A 24383-nucleotide genomic window follows, 5' to 3' on the forward strand; every position below is an offset into this window, starting at 1 on the left:
AAGAAAATAAGAATAAAATACAGGAGCTGAGGATATTTCTAGATTTTGGGTGGGAAGAACATAGAGAACAAGTAGATAAAACTTGGAAAGGAATGGAATAGAGAGAAGGAGGTAGGAATGGGAGTGGATGTGGGTTTTGTTTATAGGCGTGAGGGGGATTTCATGCTTGGTGGTCTCTATTATTTCATTGATAAAGTAGGAATTAAAGTTATTGAGGATAACCTGTTGGATTAAGGGTTTATAGGAATGGACACATTTTAGAAATGCCATTAACAGATATAGGAGTGAGATAGAAGACCTGAAGACCCAGCTAAGGTTGAAGACCAAGATCAGGCCTTCAACCTGATCCTGCAGTTGTCACTTCAATACAACCATACAATTTTGATATATGCATACAATGTGTAATCAGGGTAATTAGGCTATCCAACACCTCAAACATTTATCATTTCTTTTTTTTTTTTTTTTTTTTTTTTGAGACAGAGTCTTGCTCTGTCGCCCAGGCTGGAGTACAGTGGCACGATCTCGGCTCACTGCAACCTCTGCCAACTGGGTTCAAGCAATTCTCCTGCCTCAGCTTCCCGGGTAGTTAGAATTAGGGGCTCGCACCATCACACCCAACTAAATTTTGTATTTTTAGTAGAGACGGGATTTCACCATTTTGGCCAGGCTGGTGTCGAGCTCCTGACCTCAGGTGAGATCTACCCGTCTCAGCCTCCCAAAGTGCTGGGATTACAGGCATGAGCCATGGCATCTGGCCTATCGTTTTTTAAAAAAGCAACAGCAACAGCAGAGACTTGTCTCTGAGGGGTCAGGAGAGGCAATCAAGTTACCCTTCCATGGCCTCCACTCCAGTGCCTATGCATATTTTTCCTTCCTGCCTTGGGGAGCTGTGAGAGGACTGGAGGGCTTTGCTGCTGCATATTGGCAGGAACCCTGAAGCCAGCTGAGTGGGCGGGGCAGGGTGGGGTTTGCCATCAGTCTCCTCTTTATCTACCCCTCCCTCCTGGTCCTGGGCTGCATCTCTCCAAGTGACCAGCAGAGGGGCCTTCATTAGCAAATACACTTCAAAAGCATTCTGTCTAGAGGTGACAGACTGTCATGGTGGGCAAGGGAGGCACAGTGGAAGAGGGACCTGGGATGGTGGAAGCAGAACTGGTCAGTTCCAATATCCCACCAGTCGAATTCCTTTCTGCCCCCATAGGACCCTGCTAACCCTCCTTTTTTTTATAGGCCCACAAAGCTGCTTACCAACTGCTTCTCCCACAAATCCCTGCCCAGAGCAGCCTGTGTCTGTTAGATTAGCTCCTGGCACTAAGCTGAGATGGGAATTTTCTGCTTCTGCCTTGTTTCTCTTAAGCCAATTATCATCAACCCTTACATGTCTAGGCATAGGGAAACATGCCCTGGATGGAGGCTCTGTCCTGGTGGTGGGGGTGAGGGGGTCTAGGGTAGGAGTTGGGAGGATCCTAGAGAAAGGGGAAAATCCGGCCGGGCGCGGTGGTTCACGCCTATAATCCCAGCACTTTGGGAGGCCGAGGTGGGTGGATCATGAGGTCAAGAGACTGAGACCATCCTGGTCAACATGGTGAAACCCTGTCTCTACTAAAAATACAAAAATCAGCTGGGCATGGTGGCGCGCGCCTGTAGTCCCAGCTACTCAGGAGGCTGAGGCAGGAGAATTGCTTGAACCCAGGAGGCAGAGGTTTCGGTGAGCCAATATTGTGCCACTGTACTCCAGCCTGGGTAACAAGAGCGAAACTCCACCTCAAAAAAAAAAAAAAGGGGAGAATCCATCTCAGGGAATGGGAGGAGGTCTGTTTGGAGGAATAGGGGATGATCCACCTAGACATTGAGAGAAAGTCTGTGGTGGGAAGTAGGGTGTTTGTTCTGGGGATGGGAGGACTAGACCAAGGAAAGAAGGTTCTTTTAGGCAATGGTTCTCAAAAGGTGGTCCCTGGACTAGCAGCATCAGCATCACCTGAGAACTCATTAGGATGTAAATTCTCTAGCTCCACCCCAGATACTGAATCAGACATCTAACCCTGGGAGTGGAGCCCAGTAATCTAATCTGTTTTTTTGTTTGTTTGTTTGTTTGTTTGTTTTGTTTTTGAGACAGAGCCTTGCTCTGTCGCCCAGGCTGGAGTGCAGTTACAGGGTCTGCTTTAGGAGTTGGAAGTGTGTGTTCTCAGGAATCACAGGTTCATCCTGGGGGATATGTGGTGGGAGTGGGGAGTATCTCTAGGATGGAGAGGGTCTGTGCTAGTGGATCTGTGGAAGGCTGGAAAAATTCTGTATCCTAGACTACAACCTTTCTAATATCTGTTAAGGGGAACTGAGAAAACCTGCTTTATAAAGTGGGAAGGTGACAATAGGTAATGAGGAAGTTTTTTCTTTTTCTTTTTTTTTTTTTGAGAGAGTCTCACTCCCTCACCAGGCACCAGGCTGGAGTGCAGTGGCACGACCTCGGCCCACTGCAACCTCCACCTCCCAGGTTCAAGCGATTCTCCGCCTCAGCCTCCCGAGTAGTAGCTGGGACTACAGGTGTGCATCACCATGACCAGCTAATTTTTTGTATTTTTAGTAGAGACGGGGTTTCACCATATTTGCCAGGATGGTCTTGATCTCTTGACCTCATGATCTGCCTGCCTTGGCCTCCCAAAGTGCTGGGATTACAGGCGTGAGCCACCGCACCCGGCCTTTATTTTTATTTTAATGAGGAAGTTTGATGTCATAGATAAAGCCATGGTTTAGAATCACTGAGACTTGTATTTGAATCCCTACATCCATCACACTAGCTATGTAACTTCATACTTGCACTTAACATTTCTGAGCTTCAGTTCCTTGTCTAAAACATGGAAGAATAATGCTGACTTCATAACATTGTTACAAGGACTGGTTAGACTGTTCAGTCAATGAGTATTTATGGAGTGCATTTTCTTTCTTTTTTTTTATTTTTTTGAGACGGTGTCTCACTCTGTCACCAGGCTGGAGTGCAGTGACGCAATCTCAGCTCACTGCAACCTCCACCTCCCAGGTTAAAGTGATTCTCCTGCCTCAGCCTTCCAAGTAGCTGGGACTACAGGTGTATGCCACCACGCCTGGCTCGTTTTTGCATTTTTAGTGGACACAAGGTTTCAACATGTTGGCCAGGCTGGTCTCAAACTCCTGACCTCATGATCCACTGCCTCAGCCTCCCAAAGTGCTGGGATTACAGGCATGAGCCACCACACCCAGTTTTGAATGCAAATTCTGTGTCCAAGTTACAGGAATATAGTGGAGAAAGAGACTGGCCTAGCCCCTTACTCAGGGATCAACCCTATCCCTATGCTATGTGCCTAGCATGTAGTAGGCATTTAATAAATGTAGTTTCCCCTCCTTTGCTAAGGAAATGGGAGATTCATCTGGGGGAAGGAAATGAGCCTAAACCATGGTGTGACCTGGGGAGTAAGAATGTATGGTCTGTGCAGTGGCATGATTATGGCTTACTGCAGCCTTAACATTCCAGGCTCAAATGATCCTCCTGCCTCAGCCCCCTGAGTAGCTGGGACTACAGGCACCCGCCACCACGTCTGGCTTATTTATTTAATTTTTTTTTTTTTTTTTGAGACAGAGTTTTGCTCTGTCACCCAGGCTGCAGTGCAGCGGCCCAGTCTCAGCTTACCACAACCTCCACCTCCTGGGTTCAAGCGATTCTTCTGCTTCAGACTCCCGAGTCGATGGGATTACAGGCATGTGCCACCATGCCCAGCTAATTTTGTATTTTTAGTAGAAGAGAGGGTTTTCCATATTGGTCAGGCTGGTGTCGAACTCCCAACCTCAGGTGATCTGCTCACCTCAGCCTCCCAAAGTGCCGGGAATACAGGCATGAGCCACTATGCCTGGCCTTAATTTTATTTTTTGAGACAGACTCTTGCTGTGTCACCCAGGCTGCAGTACAGTAGCATGATCTTGGCTCACTGCAATCTCTGCCTCATGGGTTCAATTGATTCTCGTGCCTTAGCCTCCAAAGTATTACAGGCATGAGCCACCATGCCTGGCTAATTTTTGTAATATTAGTAGAGATGGGGTCTTGCCATGTTGGCCAGGCTGGTCTCAAACTCCTGACCTCAAGTGATCAACCCGCCTCAGCCTCCTAAAGTGCTGGGATTACAGGCATGAGCCACCATGCCTGGCCTATAGTGTTTTCTTGAGAATAAAAAATCGTAATCTGTCAGCTGCAGTGGTTCATGCCTGTAATCCCAGCACTTTGGGAGGCCAAGGCGGGCAGATCATTTGAGGTCAGGAGTTTGAGACCAGCCTGGCCAATATGGTGAAACCCCATCTCTACAAAAAAAATACAAAAATTAGCTGGGTGTGGTGGTGTGTGCCTGCTACTCAGGAGCTGGGTGTGGTGGTGTGTGCCTGCTACTCAGGCAGTCCCAGCTACTCAGGAGGCTGAGGCAGGAGAATCACTTGACCCTGGGAGGCAGAGGTTGCAGCGAACCAAGACCTTGCCACTGCACTCCAGCGTGGGTGACAGAACAAGACTGTCTTGAAAAAAAAAAAAAAAAAAAAAAAAGAAAGAAAAAAGGGAAAAAAGAAAAAAAAAAAAAATATCAAAAAAAAAAAAAAAAAAGAGAGAGAGAGAGAGAAAGAAAAGAAAAAAGAAAAAAGGGAAAAAAGTTGTATGTCAAAGAGTAAAGCTGGAAGTCATTAAGACATGGAAGTTATCTCAGGAGGATGAAGAGCCTGTCTAGAAAACAGGGGGAGATTGGGAATAAGGTTCTGAGGGGCCCAATTAGCAGGGTGGGCAATAGCAGGGACTTTGAGGTTTAAGCCCTGCTCTGCCACCAACTAGACTTGTTCCCTTGGGCATATTGCTTCACCTCCCTATGCCTCACTTTTTATCTCTAAAGGAGGGTTGTAAAACCTGTCTCATAGGGATAATGTGAAGATTAAATGAGATAATGCCTGGTACAACGTAGTTAATAAATGCAACTGTTGGGGGGATGGGAAGGTCTATATTAGGTGATGGGAGGCTGATTTGGAGAATGGAGGGTCCATCTGGAGAACAGGAGGCTGGCCCTGAGGAATGGTGGTGATGTGGGGCATGGAGTTGGGGAAGATAGGATAGGAAAAACTGGATCCAAACCCCACATAAACCTCACAGTTACAGGGCAGGGGCCTAGAGATATCCTCCAGGGGCTGTCAGCTTTTAGGACTGTGGAGAGGCGGCTGGGAGGGGGGCCAGCAGGGGAGAGGTTTGACTGCTAGTAACTCATCAACTGCTGCAGTAAGGAGAAGCCTCCTCGGTGGCAGCTGCACCAGCAGCCTCAGAGCCTCCCCTCCCTTAGTCTTAGCTGTGTGACAGGTGGGAACTTAAAAGCTCAGGTCACGTGTCTTGGCTAGCTAACCTACTTACCCCTTGAAGACATAGCGGCTGGGACAGGCAGGGGCCAAGAGGACTTGACTGAGAAAGGGGAGAGCAGGGGAAAGCCCCAAGTGTGTTCGGGGATCTATATTTGAAGGCTTTGGGGGCAAGGGAGAGAATGTGCAGGTGCGTGAGATGCCCGGGGCACTGTCTGCGAGCCCTGTGCATGCCCTGGCACCCAGGTCCCTCCAGGATATGGCATATGCCTGTCTTGAAGGCCTGGATCTGGCTAGACGACTCTACAGTCGGAGCAGGCTGAGCTCCGGGTTCCAGTTTAACGGTGGAACTGCTGCAAACTACCTCAAAGCTGCTGCCATTTTCCCTTCTTTACTAGTGCCCTAACTCAGGGAAAGTGTGAATCGGGAGGGGGGGATGTTCCAATGTCCCAAGGCTCATGCTTTTTTGAAAGCCTTTGTACTGAGTTTGGGGATTCCTGGAGGGAAGCCTGCGCTCATGGGCTGGAACTGAGGAAAACTTGCAGGGCTGGGATTGTGTGTGAAGAGACTGACACCTTTACAATCCCTTGAGAGAGACGGAATCTGCACCCCACTTCCCCCACCCCAACACCATTGCCTAATCTGTCTTCCAAGGACTTGTCCCCACGGAGTGACTCCAGCTCTCCTTTCCTCACTGCCTCCAAGTTGGCCCTTTGTCGTCCATTCCCAGTCCTGAGTTCACCCCTGCACCTCCTCGGGCCCCCAGGTTGCAGGCACTGCTCTCTCCTTCGCCGTCCTCGCCCCCCGCGGACTGCCAGGAGGCTCGGGCCCTTTAAGAGCGGCGGGACCGGAGAGCAGTAGCTGGGAGGAAAGCGCAGTCGCCCCCCGGGCTCGGAGGACACAGCGTCCGGGACCCGGCTCTGGGAAGCTATTGTGCGCAGCCCAGCGGAGTCGGGGCGCGACCCCAATCGGCCCTCCCCATCCTTGCTATCTCCTCCGACCCAAGGTCCGGCCCTCCTCCGTCGCCTGCCCCGCCCCGGCCCCACCCCGGCCCGAGCCGCCGGGACCGGGAGCCGGGACGCGGGTGCCGCAGCCCGAGGCAGGTAAGGCGAGCCTTGGCTCTCCGTCCCCGGCCCGTGGCAGCGCTGAGCATCCCGGCCCTGCACCGGCCCGGGGGCGCGTCAAGGTGACTAGGCATGCTGGAGATGGGGCCGGGGCTTGAGCTGCCGTGGGGCGCTTAGTTTTGAGCCTGGGTGGTGCGCCTGGATTTGGGGACAGCCCGGGGCACACGGGCCGGGGGGCGCCGGCGGGAGGGGCCGGTCTGGGGGTCGCGCGGAAGGATGGAGAATGGGACGCAGCTGGAGGCCTGATGTCTCCTCCGCTCTGCCTTCCCCTGGTCCGCCCTGCACTCACCCTGCTACACTGACCTCCTAGCGGGCAGCCTCCGCCGGCTGCCCCTTCTCCCCGCCCCCTATCCCTCCAGTCCCCAGGGGCCGCTGGCCTGCGGGATAAGGAGATTAAAGAAGCCGCGGGGAGGAAGAAGCCAGTGAGAGCTTCCAGGGGACGGGCTGGGGCCAAGCTGGTGCTGGACTGCCTGGGACTGAGCATCGCCGTGCAGGGAGTTGGGGGCGGGGGCAGAGTGCGGGGCTAAGTCTCAGATCTGCCCGGAGAAGCAGGTGGGGAGTGGGGGCGGGGAAGCATTAGAACGCCAGGGAGCTTTGAGCGGGGCTCAGTGATCTGCCCCCAAACTGAGCAGGCCCTCTCCCTGCAGGCCGGCGGCGTGATGGCGGAGAAGGCGCTGGAGGCCGTGGGCTGTGGACTAGGGCCGGGGGCTGTGGCCATGACCGTGACGCTGGAGGACGGAGCGGACCCCCCTGTGCTGACCACGCACCTGAAGAAGGTGGAGAACCACATCACTGAAGCCCAGCGCTTCTCCCACCTACCCAAGCGCTCAGCCGTGGACATCGAGTTCGTGGAGCTGTCCTATTCCGTGCGGGAGGGGCCCTGCTGGCGCAAAAGGGGTAGGGAACAGCCTGGTGGGGAGTCCCTGGGCCCTCTCTGAGTTGCTTCTCCAGCAGCATGAGGCCTGGGTGTTCCATGTTCGGCAAGTCCTGCACCAGTGGGCTCTTTGGAAACACTAAAATCTGGGTCCCAGCCCCTTGCCCACTGTGCACTGTTGGGGTATCAGGATCTACGCTCCCCAGCACCTGTGAGCACGTGGGATACTTGATACATTGGTTATTGAACCTTTTTCTTCTGAAGAGATCCCCTGGCCTCTGGTCCTTGAGTGGTCCTTGATGAGTTTTCCTTCTTTTGTTTATGGAGGATTCCTACCTGTGAGGGCTGGTATGAAAAAGTAGGGGGCTGTGTCTGCAAGGTTGAGCAATACCCTTGGACCTAATATAAAGATGTTCTCATTCCTGTCATCTTATTCCATTCTTACCACAGTGCTCAGAAGCAGGGAGGGTGGCGGTTTGGCAGGATAGATGTCATCTCCATGTTACTAATAAGGAAACTGAGGCCCAGAGAAGTTGAGTAACTTGAGCAACGTCACACAGCTAGTAAATGGCAGAGCTGGGACCAGAAGCCTGGCTTCCCAGCTCTCCACACATTGTTCTTTTCCCTCATTTCCCTGTACAGCATTCCCATCGCCTCCCCTTTCCTGCCCATGAAGACAGGTTGCCCTGAACCCTAACCAGCCCCAGCAGCCCCTACCCTGAGCAGCTTTATCTGACAATAGGGAAGCTCAGGCTGTTTCCCAGAGCCTGGGTGTGGGCCAGGGGTGGGGCTGGGACATTGTTCTCTGAGGTTTAACAAATAGGTTTGGGGTGCTTCAGAGCAGAGCTGGGCATGATCTGTCTCTGCACTCTCCACCCTCACTCCTATGAGTGACCAAAAGGTCACCTGGCCGAGCCAATGGAAACTGAGGCATCTGGGCTTCCTGCCCAGTGCACCCTGTCCCTAAGCAGCCTCTCTCGGTCCTGAGGCCAGCTCTAGGCAAAATGATGAGGCAGTTGTTATTTCCTTAGTCCTCTCATTTCCTCATAATTTTAAGAAGAAACAAAGATTTTTTTAAAAATCCCTCTAGATGGGCCAGCTCTCCAGTTGCTTCCATGCGCCAGCTGCAGACTGATACCCCTCACCTGGCCCTTCCCTCCTTTTGACCTTGACAGCCCCATTCTGCTCTATGAGCCCTTTTGCCATTCCTTTCATTCCTTGTCCCTTTCTCTGCCCCCTGCCTTCCCCTTGATGACTTCTCTTTTCCATTGGATCTCTCTCCCCTTCTCTAGAGGACAGAAAGCAATTAGGGTTAGACAGAAAGGAAAGAAAGCAAGGGGATGGAGGGAGGGAGCGTTCTGCCTTTCCCAAGTAAGGATTTGTTACCAGTCTCCCCTAATGATATATAGCATTTCTTATTTTTTCAAAACAGCTTCCTTTTAAAAATTATTATTAATAATCTCACTTAATATTCATAATAACCCTATTAAGTCCTTGGGAGTAGATGTTACTATTCTTTTATAGATGAGGAGTCAGAGGCCTTAAAGATAAGTGACTTGACAAAATTGCAAAGAGAGTTACTGACGGCAGCAGAGCTAGAATACCAGTGTCTCTCCAGCCCAAGGGTCTGGCTGGCCTCTTCTGTGCTGAGCAGTTGTGGGACAGAGGGAAACATGGGTTCCTAGTCACTTATAAGCTATGTGACCTTGGGCAGGCTGCTTACCCGCTCTTGGCCTCACTTTTCTCATCTGTAAACAGGGATGATAAGAATACACAGGCTTGTTTGAAGCTCAGCTGAGACGATATCTGTGAGAGGCAAATGTAAGGTGATTTTTGTGTTAGGCATCAGTGTTCAACCAGCTACTGTAATTAATTGAGAGGAAGGTTCGTTGCTGCCAATTTCTTCTCCTGCAAGAGATCATTTCCTGTGAGTGGCTCTGAAAGGCATATGCTGGAGTGCGCCACTAAATGTCTGATTGATGGAGAGGAGGACTGAGGCAGAGGGCTGGAGCCCATGGCTTCCCTCTCCCGGGAAAGAACTTGCTGTGTGACCCAGGGTGAGTCACTAGATGTCTCTGGGCCCCAGTTGCCTCACCCGTGTTGTTAGAGAATAGCTGAGGCTTTGCTTCATGGGTTCCATCCAGGCAGTTGCTGTGACCTGGACCTGGCAGTGGGCAGCAGCTGCTACCCCTTCTGACAGGAAGCGTCGAGAGGGACAGCATGGCCCAGAACACAGTCCTGGGCGTCATGAAAGGAGGGATGCCATCCCTTCACTGTCTCCACCAAGGACACTAAGGAGGTGGAGTGGGGAGGGACTTGGGCTCTGTAGGGGTTAGAGGGGGTGGCAGTGAGAAGGTGCTGGTGAGGGATTGGCACCTCCTCACCTATGAGGCAGGTCTGCCAGCATCACAGGCAAGGCCCTCCTCAATGGCTTCATCCTTCCCCTCTACTTCCACATCTCACCAGGTCACTCCACGTAGGCTCTGTCCTCTGTTCCTTGGATTGTGAGTGTATATACACATAATTTTACATTGCAGAGCCTGGAGGTCCTCTGCTTTCCCTTTGCCTTTTGGAATCCTGCTCATCCTTCAAGACTTAGCTCAAATGCCACCTCTTCCAAGAGGCCAGCCTTGATTTTCCCCTTGCCCCCTGGCCTACATCAATTCCATTTTTTTTTGCATTCTCACAGCATATTTTTTTGTACTTCTGTTATAACCCTAATTTTACTTTTCTTCATTTTTTGTTTGTCTGTCTTATTTAGACTATGACCTTCTCGGATACAAAAACTGTCTTCCTCAATTTTTGTCCAGTGTTTGGTACAGAGCTTGGTATATAGTAGATATCAATAAGCATTTGTCAAGTGGAATTAACAGTAAAATGTCACTTTTTAATGCATTCTATGTGCCAAGCACTGTCACATGTTTTACATATATTATCTCATTGAATCTTTACAACAACCCTATGAGATAGGTACTATCATCCTCATTTTACAGATGAGGGACCTGGAGCTCAGAGAGGTTAAGCAACTTGCCTGAGGTCACACAACTGGTAAGTGTGGAGTCAGAATTTGAACCCAGATCCACCTGACTCCAAACCATGCTCTAAATGCATATGCTGCCTTCCAATGATTGAATGAAAGGTGAGATTTTACTGGGCCATGTTAGGGGCTAGAGACACAAGCCTGGTGGGCAGAGAGAGCACAAAGAAGAAGGCTTTTTCTGAATGAGGGAGAATTCACGCTCATGAAACAGACACGTACTGAACATCTATTACAGGCCAGACAGTCTGTTGAGATTACCACGATGAGTGAGACACTGCCCCCAAGGAGCTCACTGACTAAGAGGCTGGGAGAGCGGGGCAAGTGACAGGCACATCAAGTAACAAACCTGCTGGCATAGGAGAGGTGCTATGGAAACACAGGGGATTGGCAGCCAACTCGAGATGTAGTGGTGGGAAAGTTTTCCTGGAGGGGGTGTGGCAGTGGCCGCTATGATCACAGAAGAGGACTAGGGTCTTCTATAGCTTTGATCCCCTCTCCACGCCCATCCATGAGACTTGTGGATTTTCCCACAGTCTTCAGAAGAGGACTGTTGCCTCTGATACTTTGATATTAGTTGTGGTCGTTTCTAGGGGGACGGGATGAGAGGGACAGGTTACTGCCAGGGCTATGAGGGTTGTTCCTCCATCCTAACCCAGTCACACTGAGTAGGGACTACCTATTTCACTAATAGCCGTGGCTGCTCCTAAGAGTTATGGGGGTACCTCTGTTCACCGCAGCCTGACCAAAAACCCCTCCCTCCTTCACTGCAGGTTATAAGACCCTTCTCAAGTGCCTCTCAGGTAAATTCTGCCGCCGGGAGCTGATTGGCATCATGGGCCCCTCAGGGGCTGGCAAGTCCACGTTCATGAACATCTTGGCAGGATACAGGTAAGGATGAGACTGGGGTTGAGTGGGGGCAGGACTCAGGAAGAAGTATCCCTTGGGGAACACAGAAGGTATTCTGAAGTGACATTGACCTCCATCCTCAACCCACATCCCTGCAGGGAGTGTGGAATGAAGGGGCAGATCCTGGTTAATGGGAGGCTGCGGGAGCTGAGGACCTTCCGCAAGATGTCCTGCTACATCATGCAAGATGACATGCTGCTGCCGCACCTCACAGTGTTGGAAGCCATGATGGTGAGGGCTGGATAGTCACCCCTCCTCCCAGCAACCCTCTGTCTGCTGTCCCCACCTTCCCCATTGGCAGAGAGGTCAAGGCAGAGCTCCCTCCCACACACACCTTTCTCGCCTACTCTCTGGGCCCCAGGTCTCTGCTAACCTGAAGCTGAGCGAGAAGCAGGAGGTGAAGAAGGAGCTGGTGAGTGGAGAAGGGAGGCAATGGGACCACTGCCTTTTGTGGTGCTGCTGAGCTCGACGTCCCGAGCTGGGAGTGGGAGAGTGGTGGCCTAGGCCAGAGCAGTGAACTTAAGGGAGATGTTTTTCGAAGCTGGGGCGCTGCCTGGGGGAAGCAGAGACTTCGAAGCTGATCTGGGGTGGGTGGGGTGGGGCCAGGTGACAGAGATCCTGACGGCACTGGGCCTGATGTCCTGCTCCCACACGAGGACAGCCCTGCTCTCCGGTGGGCAGAGGAAGCGCCTGGCCATCGCCCTGGAGCTGGTCAACAACCCGCCTGTCATGTTCTTTGATGAGCCCACCAGGTAGTTCCCTCCACCCCTTTCCACCAGGATACCCCTCTCCCCTTGGCCCTGAGCCAGGGCTGGAGGCTGCATCTAATCCATGAGCCAGAGCCTCTGTTTGCAGCCTCCTGGGGCCAAGATAAGGGCTTCTTCCTCATCTCCTTCCTTGCCAATCCTGTTGCTGTGAGCACCCCCATCCTTCACCTGGGCAGAGATCTAAATGTCCTCCTTGATTGACACCTCCCTCTCCTGTCACCCTCAGCCATCTGTCACCAAGTCCTGTTGATTCTGCCTCCTTTTGATATCTCTCAGATTTACCCTGCCCCATCCTTAATGTTGATGTTAAGTTCAGGACATCAAGAGATTCTTATCTCCTCATCTCCAGTGTCTCCCAGCCAATCCTTCCTCCAAACTGCAGCCAGAGTGAACTTTCTAAAGACAAGTCTGCAGTGCTTACTCCCCTGCTTAAAAACATGCAGTGTTTCCCACTTGGCCTCAAAATAAAGTCAGGTGACTTACAAGGGCCTTGTCTGAACCTACTTCTCCAGCCTCATGTCATGTACTTTATGCTCTAATAATACTGAGTTGCTTATAATTCCCTGGTCAAGCCATGTGTTTCATGCCTCTAAGCTTTGCCCATGCTGTGTCTTCTGCTGGAATGCCCTTCGCCACTGTGCCTCCCCTCTCCCCTTCGCCTGCTTAGCTCTTACTCCTGGGCTCACTCAGGAACCTTCACTGATTACCCTCCAACACCTGCTACTGCTGAGCTGAATCCGCCCCCTCTTTCACCCAGGGTTGCTACAGCACTTTCCACATTACCCAAAATCAGCCATGTGCTTGTCTTTCTCTCCCTCCAGACCAGAGTCTGTGTTTTATTTATGCATCATTGTAATCGCAGTGCCTGGCATACAACAGGTGCTCAATATATGCTTATTAAACTGAACGGTGCTTTGGGCTTCTGGGTATACCTCCAAGTGCCTGAACCATAAAGGATACAGATGTGGCCAGAGTACCCTCTTCCTGCCAGCTTCATCCCCTTCACAGCAGCTGCCCCACCCCAGACACTGCCTTCTTTTGGCCTCACCCACCTCACATGGCCCCCTGGTGGCCTCTCTCTGGACAGCGGTCTGGACAGTGCCTCTTGTTTTCAAGTGGTGTCCCTTATGAAGTCCCTGGCACAGGGGGGCCGTACCATCATCTGCACCATCCACCAGCCCAGTGCCAAGCTCTTTGAGATGTTTGACAAGGTGAGTGTCTCCAGGCATCAGGGAGGATTGGCCTGAGATGGAGGGATGGAAGGGGGTCAGTAGGGGTGCCTGGCCTGCTGTTCCCTCCTTACCCTTCTCTTTCTGCTGTAGCTCTACATCCTGAGCCAAGGTCAGTGCATCTTCAAAGGCGTGGTCACAAACCTGATCCCCTATCTAAAGGGACTCGGCTTGCACTGCCCCACCTACCACAACCCGGCTGACTTCAGTGAGTGGGGGTCTGTTGGTAGGAGCTGGGAAACAGCAGTGGGCCAAACCTGGGGGCTCTGGTCCTGCACTCAGGCCTTGTAGGGGCAGAGATCTCACCACTGCCTGCCTTCCCCACACACCCAAAGCAGGACTGACTTGCCCTTGGGAAGTGAGGATGAATCTTAAGTGGGCTCTCTGCTCTGTGTCCCCAGTTATTGAGGTGGCCTCTGGCGAGTATGGAGATCTGAACCCCATGCTGTTCAGGGCTGTGCAGAATGGGCTGTGCACTATGGCTGAGAAGAAGAGCAGCCCTGAGAAGAATGAGGTCCCTGCCCCCTGCCCCCCTTGCCCTCCAGTAAGTAGGGGTGGAGAGGGCAGAGAGGGAGTAACTGCGGAGGGGAGACCATGAGCAATGACCCTGCCAAAAAGGCTGTTCCCCAGAAGTATCGCAACCATTGGGTACTAGGAAGCACCTAGGACTTGGAATTGACCTACTAGGAACAGCACTGTGTCCTTAGGCACTTACTTAACCTCCTTGAGCTCCAGTTTCCTCATTCATTTATTCATTCAGCAAATTCTTATTGAGCGTCTACAGTGTGCTGTCCTTGGTCCTGGCACAGTGCCCATCTGGTAAGCAAGACCAACATGGTCTCCAGCCTGGTGGCCAGTGTGGCTTACTCTTCTCCCCAACTTAGAGATGATGATACTTACCTCACAGGGTGATTGGGAGGACTAATTAGATAATCACATAAAGCTCTTAGCACTGTAGCTGGTATAGCAGGCCTCTGTCCAATACTAGTTCTCTTCCTTAAATGCGACACTATAACCCCTGAAAACCAGATGGGTTCGTTTTTGTTGTTATTGTTGTCATTATCATCATTATTAAGTAATATCACTGTGAAATTGGTGGCATAAAGGAATTACACCCTTAGGGTTGATGTGTTTTGATGGATTAAAGAAGTAACTAATCTATTACCAGCCACCATGGGTGTCCATTACTTTCTTTCTATCTCCTCCCTCCCAAGTGTTTGCCCCCTCTTTGTGTCTGAATCTCGCTCTGATTCACACCCCTAAGCCTAGCTTTCAGGTATAGAACTCAATGGTGGAAGATTCTCTGTAGACTTGGAGGACCCCTGCCCTGGGGAAGGGCTCTGAGGTTTTTCATTCACTGAGCTGGGTGTTCTATTGGTGAATGGGGTAGGTGTTCTGTGGGTGAACTCACCTGATCCCAATCCAATTTCTTCTTCACAGGAAGTGGATGCCATTGAAAGCCACACCTTTGCCACCAGCACCCTCACACAGTTCTGCATCCTCTTCAAGAGGACCTTCCTGTCCATCCTCAGGGACACGGTGAGGCATCAGGCTAGGGGAGAGGAGGCTGGCACAAGCCTGACCTTTTGGACTGCAGGATCCCAGCAGTTGAGATGGGAATGGGAACCCTCCCTCACAGCCCCACAATGCACCTGTGGGTCTCTGTGCCTGTGAGGGCGGCTCCGAATTCCTACCCTGCTCTGTAGCTTGCCTATCCCTGGCCTATGACACATGCCTCTCCTGGTGATGACCCCTCCCAAGGTCCTGACTCACCTACGGTTCATGTCCCACGTGGTGATCGGCGTGCTCATCGGCCTCCTCTACCTGCATATCGGCGATGATGCCAGCAAGGTCTTCAACAACACCGGCTGCCTCTTCTTCTCCATGCTGTTCCTCATGTTCGCTGCCCTCATGCCAACTGTGCTCACCTGTGAGCTAAGCTGCCCTGGGCATGGGGCAAGGGCGTGGGTGCTGGGGCTCAGGGCAGGGGCCAGGGTGTCAGCTGGCTGTGCCTAAGCAGCCTGTGTCCTCAGTTCCCTTAGAGATGGCGGTCTTCATGAGGGAGCACCTCAACTACTGGTACAGCCTCAAAGCGTATTACCTGGCCAAGACCATGGCTGACGTGCCCTTTCAGGTGGGCCTCTTCCTCCCACCTGCTCACTGCCTCCATCTGGTCTTGCTCCTTCCATCCTTGCTTTCTTGCCTCCCTCAAACTTGTCGCTTTCCTTCTTCTGCTGTTCTACTCCCTTAGCAAATAGATGGTGAGTTACTGTCATAGCCCAGGCCCTGTACCAGGCCCTAGCGATGTAGCAGTGAACTAGACTAATGTAGTCTTGACCACGTGGACTTTATGTTTTAGTAGAAACAACTGACAACAATTGAAAATAACCTTATAGCGCTGGGCATGGTGGCTCACGCCTGTAATCCCAGCACTTTGAGGCTGGAGGCTCACTTGAGCTCAGGAATTTGAGACCAGACTGGGCAACATGGCAAAATCCCGTCTCTACTAAAAATACAAAAATTAGCCAAGCATGGTGTCGTGTGTACCTGTAGTCCCAGCTACTGGGGGCAGCGGGGGTTGGGAGGGTGTTGAGGTGGAGGACCGCTTGTCTCAGGATTGAGCCCAGGAGGCTGAGGTTGCAGTAAACCACCAGATTGCACCACTGCACTCCAGCCTGGATGACTTAGTAAGAGACCATATCTCAAAAAAAAAAAAAAAAAAGAAAAAGAAAAAAAGAAAAGAACACTACAAATGACTCTGTAGCTCTTTTTTTTTTTTTTTTTTTTGAGACAGAGTTTTGCTCTGTTGCCCAGGCTGGAGTGAGTGGCACGATCCTGGCTCACTGCAAACTCTGCCTCCCGGTTTAAGCAATTCCCTGTCTCGGCCTCCTGAGTACCTGAGATTACAGGTACGCACCACCATGCCCGGCATATTTTTGTATTTTTGGTAGAGACAGGGTTTCACCATCTTGGCCAGGCTCGTCTTGAACTCCTAACCTCATGATCCACCTGCCTCAACCTCCCAAAGTGCTGGGATTACATGCGGGAGCCACCACGCCCAGTTGACTCTGTAGCTCTTATTACAGGTGGTAGACAATGGCGTGCTGTCTGGCTGTTACTACGACTTGCTACCTGCAAGATCTTGGGCAAATCACTCTCTTTTCTAAAGCGTCCCCATCTATAAAGTCTCAGGATTGTTTGTGAGAATTTTGGTTTTTCTTTGAGACAGAGTTTCGCTCTGTCTCCCAGGCTGGAGTGCAATGGCACCATCTCGGCTCACTGCAACCTCCACCTCCTGGGTTCAAGTAATTCTCATGTCTCAGCCTCCCGAGTAGCTGGAATTACAGGTGCTTACCACCACGCCGAGCTAATTTTTGTATTTTTGGTAGAGACGGGGTTTCACCATGTTGGCCAGGCCTGACCCCAGGTGATCGGCCCACCTTGGCTTCCCAGGGTGCTGGGATTACAAGTGTGAGCCACTGCACCTGTTTGTGAGAATTTAATGAGTTAATGTATATTAAGTACTTAGAATAGTGCTTGGCACACAGCAAGTGCCTAATAAATGTTAGCTGGTTGTTGTTACTGCCAATACCACCCTGTTCCAGGCATCAGGGCCACCAGTAATCCATAGGGCCAGCTGTGTAAATTAGAAAAAGGTGCCCCTTCCTTAGGGTGGACACCGTGACAGGATGCTTGGCTTAATGAGATGAGCACAAGCTGGACCTTGGCCTTCGGTTGGCTCTTGGTTGGGTGCCCTAGAGCAGGGAATGACTGTACTTAGTAGGCTCAGTCCCTGCCCTCTAGGAGTTAGTAGCTCATAGGGAAACAAAACAGCTCTCCTACGGAGAGTTAATTAATTAACAATATAAGGAATAAGCTGGTCCATGTGGGAAGGACTTTAGGTGCTCAGGGAAGGGAAAAGTCGCTGTTCCTGAGCCAGCTAGGGTGGACCCAACAGAAGATATGAGACAAGATGAATGAGAGTCATATGGCCAGGGAGGAAGGGGGCATGTGTCATTCTGGGGTGACAGCTTGAACAAGAGTGTGGCAGCAGGATGGGCATGCGCACCCTGGGAATAGGTATTCTAGAGGCCCAGGCTCGGGTGGAGTGGAGGTCTTGGCTGCTCCCCACCTGGCTTGAAGTCCACTGCCCAGCCCGTTCCCGCTCCCCAGGTGGTGTGTCCGGTGGTGTACTGCAGCATTGTGTACTGGATGACGGGCCAGCCCGCTGAGACCAGCCGCTTCCTGCTCTTCTCAGCCCTGGCGACTGCCACTGCCTTGGTGGCTCAATCTTTGGGGCTGCTGATCGGAGCTGCTTCCAACTCCCTACAGGTGGGAGGGCTGGCAGTTGGGGATTCCCAAGGTGGGATGAGGTCTCGTGGGAGGAAGCAGGGCCTGGTACAAGGGGTAGGGTGGGCCTCTGGGAAACCTGGGCTTGTTCTGGTCACCCCTATGATGGCCTGGCCCACTACACTCCCCTCTAGGTGGCCACCTTTGTGGGCCCAGTTACCGCCATTCCTGTCCTCTTGTTCTCCGGCTTCTTTGTCAGCTTCAAGACTATCCCCACTTACCTGCAATGGAGCTCCTATCTCTCCTATGTCAGGTCAGTACCCCTGCCCTACCCATCGGCTTCTGATCCTCCCTGCAGGAGGCCATGCCCAGGGCTTCCTGGGTTGTGCCAAGTCTGCTGCCTGCCCCATTATCCTTTGGGCAGGGGCACCCTGGCTGCACCCCAGTGATGACGGCATTGCAGCTGGGCTCTGGCAGTTTTCTCAGGGAGCAGGGACCCTGTGTGCTGTGTCCTATCTGACACCCCTGCCTGCCTAGGTATGGCTTTGAGGGTGTGATCCTGACCATCTATGGCATGGAGCGAGGAGACCTGACTTGTTTAGAGGAACGCTGCCCATTCCGAGAGCCACAGAGCATCCTCCGAGCGCTGGATGTGGAGGATGCCAAGCTCTACATGGACTTCCTGGTCTTGGGCATCTTCTTCTTAGCCCTGCGTCTGCTAGCATACCTTGTGCTCCGTTACCGCGTCAAGTCAGAGAGATAGAGGCGTGCCCCAGCCCCCGCAGCAGGACGTCCCCAGCCCCAGCCATTTGGGACTGTTTTAACCTTATAGACTTGGGCACTGGTTGCTGGAGGGGCTGCCGTCCCCTCCCTTGGCTCCTTCCCAGGCTGGCTGTTGGACTGTGCTGTCAGCCTGGGCCCTGGGAGTAGGGGGCTCCAGCCTTCCCCACCATGCCCAGGAGCCTTCCCATGTTGCTGCGGTTTGTAGCTTCCTCCCTAGTCTCTCTAGCACCTGCATGCAAAGACCACTGGGAGGCTCCTCCCTCCTTCCTGCCCCTGGCACCCTCTTTTGCTGTCTGCCTGGGAGCCCCAGGCTCTCCAGGCCCCCACTTACAACTGACCAAAGTGGCCCCCTCTGGGGGGCCCCACCACACAAGTGTTTGTAAACTGGGCTGCTATAAGGTTGGAGTTCCAGGGCTGGGCCCTGGTGGGGTCCCCGGAAGTCCCATTATGGATGGTGCAATGGAGCAGGGAAGGACTCTGGAAGTCTCTTCCTCCTCCTCCCCTTCTCCCTACCCCTAGATCCTGGCTGACTTGGACAATCTGCCAGGACAGAAGCTGGGTTTTCTGTCTAGGTCACCACTCGCAATCCTGGGGATTGGAGGGGCCTGGGGCTGTGGGATGCCCCGTCCCTATCCCCATCACCTTTGGTGGGGGTAGGGCCTGCTGGCACCTGTGCAATAATGTCTGTGTTTCTCTCCCATATGCCACTGGAACTGGCAGAATGTACTTTATTCTGGGGGGTGAGTGGGGAAAGACCCAACCCTCCTTTCTCGCTGCCCCTGACACAGGCATGATCTTGTGATGCTCCCTCCCTCTCTGGAGTGGCAGGCACATACATATGAACAGGCAATCTCAGCCCTACACACTTGCCATCCCCTACAGTGCAGAGGAAGAGTGATGCTGGCATGCTGGTGGTGGCAGGTGCTGGGGGGAGGACAGTGCCAACCTCCTCCTGGGGATCCCTTGTTGGAGACTGTAAGGATAAGGCTGGTGCTGCCCAGGGTGTCTCTAGAATCTGCAGGTGTCTACCCCCCAGTCTTCCCTCCTCCCAAACCAGGGGTGGCAAAGGGCACTAGATCCCTGGAGTTCAGGACCCAACACAAGCACAAGCAAGGGCATAAGTTGGCCTTGGCCACTGCCACCCCATGGTCCTCCTTTTGTGCTTCATGCTGATGTCTTCACCCCTCTACCCCTTCTCCAGCCACTGCTGCTCATTCAAACTTCTGTCCATGTCCCTCCACTGTTCCTATCAGCAGGTGGCCCTTGGGCATCAGAACAGCCTGCCCTGGGCACCAGGTGGCAGACACACTCAGAGCATGTCTGGCTTTCCTGATGGGCCCAGGCTTATTCTGCTTCTGATTTCCCCTCCCCTAGGGCTCATTTTCCCCCTAATTCCTGTACACATTCCTGTCTACCTCCTCTCACTCTGCCACAGATTCTTCCCATCACACAGAGATGCCAGTTGTATTTGCGGGATTTCACCCATTATTAATAAAACCTATATTTATACAGTATGCAATGTGTAAATGTGTGTGGATCTGCCACCTGGTACTGTGGGCCTTGAGGGGGTCTTCAAAGCATTTGGCAAGATGTCTGTCTGTAGGGAGTCTGTGGCAGGGGATGGTAGGTCCTAGGCATGTCAAGCTAGTGAACATGTAGCTTAAGAAATATTTGTGTCATGCTTTCCATCTCACAGAGGCTTCACATTCATTACCTCAAGGGAGTCCTATGCTGACCCTGCACCATCCTTCATGACAACTCATTTTGCAGATGAGAGAACTGAGACTTGGGTCAAGTAACCTACCCAAGGGCCCTCAACTCATGGAGGAGGAGCCAGGCCTGGAGACCAGGCCTTCTGCCTCCAGAGTCCTCATTCTTGGCACTGATCAATGACACTTGTTCATGGTGGATCCACATGCTTTTAGAGAGCTGTGTGTCTGTTGCATAGGTGTGTTCTTGCCCAAATGATGCCAGCCTCTGTCTTCAGGGCTCACTGAGTCCCAGCTGTGCCTGCAGGGGTGGGGTGTGTTAATGGTTATGGAGGATAGTGAGAAGCAGGAAAGACCCTAGAGCCCCATCCCGAGGACGGGAGTGGTGGGGACCTCACTGGGCTTGCTCTGCCTTTCCCCTTTGTTTCTCGTCTTCTTTCCACCCGTCCACCCTTACTGGGGCTGAACTGTCAGCCAGGACTACAAATGGGTTTGGTGGCTGGGGGTTTGGAGCAGGCAAGTGTCTAGAAGTTCTTGAGGGCTGGGGGCAGGACAACCCAAGAAGCAGCACACTGCTTCTCCCTCTTCTGTCCTGGGCCTGAGGCTTGGGGACTGAAGGGAATTACTGACATCAGCCTGCCAGCTGCCTGGAACACCTAGTTGTGCCACATGTAGACTTAAGTGACCCACACTAAACTAGGGTCCAATTTATGAGTGGTCGGGTGCTCAAGTGGAGATAAATGACTTTTTTTTTTTTCTTATGGAGGTTTGTAATTGCAATGGAAAGCATGAAGAAGTCTGAGTCCTAGAATTCTGGAATTCTAGTTAGATTTAGAGGGCATTCTGGATGCCACCTTCTCCCTGGAGTGATGCCAAGAGATGGCTTTTGACAAATCAAAGGGCATGAAATCTCACCATTAAAGAATCTTTCTTAAGATCCTTATTTTACTCTCTTTTTCTTTTTTATTTAAAGACAGGGTCTCACTCTGTCACCCCGGCCATAGTGCAGTAACGTGAGGCAGGAGAAGCGCTTGAACCTGGGAGGCAGAGGTTGCAGTGAGCCGAGATCATGCCACTGCACATTCCAGCCTTGGCTACAGAGCGAGACTTCGTCTCAAAAAAAAAAAATTATAGCACGAGGCTGGGCGTGGTTGCTAACACCTGTAATCCCAGCATTTTGGGAGGCTGAGGCAGGAGGGTCACTTGAGCCCAGGAGTTTGAGACCAGCTTGGGCAACGTAATGAAATTATGATGCATTATGACTACATAATGAATAATTAACATAATTAATTCCAATCATAGCTCACTGTAGCCTCGAACCCCTGGGCTCAAGGGATCCTCCTGCCTTAGCCTCCTGAGTAGCTGGAACCATAGTTGTATGCCACCATGCCCAGACAATTTAAACATTTTTTTAAATGTAGAGATGGGGTCTCATCGTGTTGCCCAGGCTGGTCTTCAACTCCCGGGCTGAAACATTCCTCTCAGCTTAGCCTTCCAAGGTGTTAGGATTACAAGTGTTAGCCACCATGCCTGGCCCTCTTTCTCTTTTTAAAACGTAAATACTAGGTCATGGCATGGTAGCTCACACCTGTAATCCAGGACTTTAGGAGCCTAGCTTGGGCAACTCAATGAGGCCCCAATTCTCTATAAAAACAAACAATCAAAAAATTAGCCAGGCACGGTGGCAGTGCTTGTAGTCCTAGTTACTTGGGACGTGGAGGCGAGAGAATCATTTGAGCCCAGGAGTTTAAGATTACAGTGAGCTATGATTTTGCCACTGCGCCCCAGCCTGGGTGACAGAGTGACACCCTGTCCAAAAAAAAAAAAAAAAAAAGTAAATACTTCTGAAAGTGTTAAACGCTTATAGATCACACATTTACAAGTTCCTTTGGGAGCTAATAAACACCAGGCCTTCCTTCTCTCCCTAAGTGCCAAAGTACCTGGACTTAGAGATCTACGTTAACACAATCACCTTCTCTGTGTCCAAGCCTGTGCAAAGTGCTGAAGACCAGAGTTGAACAAGACAGTTGTTCACGTAATGATTCTTTTTTCTTTTCTTTTCTTTTTTCTTTTTTTAAAGACGCTGTTTCACCATGTTGGTCAGGCTGGTCTTGAACTCCCAACCTCAGGTGATCCGCCTGCCTTGGCCTCTAAAGTGCTTGGATTACAGGCGTGAGCCACCACGCCCGGCCTCCTTTTTCTTTTTTTGAGACAGAGTCTTGCTCTGTCACCCAGGCTGGAGTACAGTGGTGCGATCATGGCTTACTGTAGCTTCATCCTCCTGCGCTCAGGGGATCCTCCTGCCTCAGCCCCAGAGAAGCTGGGACCACAGGTGTGTGCCACTATGCCTGGCTAATTTTTTTTTCTTATTTTTTGTGGAATCAGGGTTTCATTATGTTGCCCAAGCTGGTCTCAAACTCCTGGGCTCAAGTGACCCTTCTGCCTTAGCCTCCCAAAATGCTGGGATTACAGGTGTTAGCAACCACGCCCAGCCTCGTGCTATAATTGTTTTTCTGAGACGAAGTCTCGCTCTGTAGCCAAGGCTGGAGTGTGCAGTGGCATGATCTCGACTAACTGCAACCTCTGCCTCCCAGGTTCAAGCGATTCTCCTGCCTCACCCTCCTGAGTTGCTGGGACTAAAGGCACCTGCCACCATGCCTGACTAATTTTTTTGCATTTTTAGTAGAGACGAGGTTTCACCATGTTGGTCAGGCTGGTCTCAAACTCCTGACCTCAGGTAATCCACCCCCCTTGGCCTCCCAAAATGCTGGGATTATAGGCGTGAGCCACCTTGCCTGGCCTCATGCTACAATTCGTAAAGCACCTGGTGCCCCATTCTGAGGTCAGACAATAGAGGACATGGCCACGGCATGACTCACAGTACTTCCATCTTCAAGAGACCAAAGTATATGTTATTAATAAAACCTACATGGCTGTCGTACCCATGGGGAAGGTGACAGGGGAAGGAAAACAGCTTGCTTTGAGATGTGTCCAGGAACTGCAGCCGGGTGACTGTCTGCCTTGCATGGTTAGGTAAGTGGAATGAAGCTAGAGGAGTTTACCAGGCCCAAACTGTCACCCCTGAGACTACCTTCATAGGGTTCCTATACTTCCCCTCCCACATCCCATTCTACTCCCCTTGATGAACCTCTTTTAAAATGCAAATATGTTGTTCACCCTGCTGCTGGGATGGCCTGCCCTTCCTTTCTCTGATTTTTTCATTTTTTGAGACAGAGTCTCTGTCTGTTGCCCAGGCTGGAGTGCAGTGGCGCGATCTCGGCTCACTGAGACATCTCCCTCCCAGGTTCAAGTGATTCTCCTACTTCACTCTCCTGAGTAGCTGGGATTACAAGCATGTGCCACCACACTCAGCTAAGTTTTTGTGTTGTTATTTTTATTTTTGAGACAGTTTCACTTTATTGCCCAGGCTACAGAGTGCAGTGGCAAGATCTTGGTCCACTGCAGCCTCTGCCACCCGGGTTCAAGCAATTCTTGTGCCTCAGCCTCCTGAGTAGCTGGGACTACAGGTCAATGCCACCACTCCTGGCTGATTTTTTTTCTTTGACATGGAGTCTTGCTCTGTCTCCCAGGCTGGAGTGGTGCAATGGTGAGATCTCGGCTCACTGCAACCTCAGCCTCCTGAGTTCAAGCAATTCTCTTGCCTCAGCCTCCTGAGTAGCTGGGACTGTAGGCACATGCTACCAAGCTTGGCTAATTTTTGTATTTTTGGTTGAGACGAGGCTTCACCATGTTGCCCAGGCTGGTCTCGAACTTCTAAAGCTCAGGCAATCCGCCCACCTCAGCCTACCAGAGTGCTAGGATTACAGGAGTGAGCCACCACACCTGGCCAATTTTTTGTATTTTTAGTAGAGACAGGGTTTCACCATGTTGGCCAGGCTGGTCTCGAACTCCTGGCTGTTAAAATGTGCGCACTGAATGAAGAGAACTCTCCCCCCACCCCCACACACAGGCTTTGTGTGAGCAACATGGCTGTTTATTAGCCTGGGTGCAGGTGGGCTGCAGCTGAAAAGGGCGTCAGCAAAGGGCAGTGGGATAGGAGCTGGTTTTATGTATTGTGGGGAAAGCAGTGGAAAGTTACAAAAGTTACTTCAGGGCGGTTTTTTGCAAGCTGGGAGGGGGGTCGTGGGGTATGGAGTCATAAGGTTGGCCAGGCTGGGAAGGGGATATAGGGCGTGGCATTTGGCCAAGGTTGGTTACAAAATACTGTGGTCTTATCAGTTGAGGCTGGAATAAGAAGCAATAGAGAATGTCTTAAAGTTAAGTAGGCACCGCAGGGGTTGATAATTTTTTTTTT

General features: G+C 51.6%; 1 protein-coding gene across 3 annotated transcripts; it reads left to right on the plus strand.

Moving 5' to 3' along the window:
• The first annotated feature begins 5913 nt into the window (after nucleotides 1-5913).
• Nucleotides 5914-19873, plus strand: ABCG4 (ATP binding cassette subfamily G member 4). Of its 3 annotated transcripts, none has more exons than XM_037736733.1 (15): nucleotides 5914-6532; nucleotides 7118-7367; nucleotides 11155-11272; nucleotides 11389-11521; nucleotides 11652-11702; nucleotides 11897-12042; nucleotides 13145-13268; nucleotides 13380-13494; nucleotides 13688-13830; nucleotides 14727-14825; nucleotides 15048-15216; nucleotides 15320-15420; nucleotides 17460-17618; nucleotides 17771-17889; nucleotides 18114-19873. In XM_037736733.1, exons 2-15 carry the CDS (start codon nucleotides 7130-7132, stop codon nucleotides 18337-18339), a joined length of 1941 nt encoding a protein of 646 aa, XP_037592661.1. In that variant the 5' UTR covers nucleotides 5914-6532; nucleotides 7118-7129; the 3' UTR covers nucleotides 18340-19873. The 3 variants fall into 3 exon arrangements, with proteins under 3 accessions (XP_037592661.1, XP_017379004.1, XP_017379006.1); XM_017523515.2 differs by having other exon boundaries at nucleotides 5915-6449; XM_017523517.2 differs by lacking the exon at nucleotides 5914-6532 and adding an exon at nucleotides 10338-10392 and having other exon boundaries at nucleotides 7288-7367.
• The last annotated feature ends 4510 nt before the right edge of the window (nucleotides 19874-24383 follow it).

Source organism: Cebus imitator, unplaced genomic scaffold (genome assembly GCF_001604975.1).
Source record: "Cebus imitator isolate Cc_AM_T3 unplaced genomic scaffold, Cebus_imitator-1.0 Scaffold28, whole genome shotgun sequence".
In the NCBI taxonomy this organism is placed as follows: Eukaryota; Metazoa; Chordata; class Mammalia; order Primates; family Cebidae; genus Cebus; species Cebus imitator.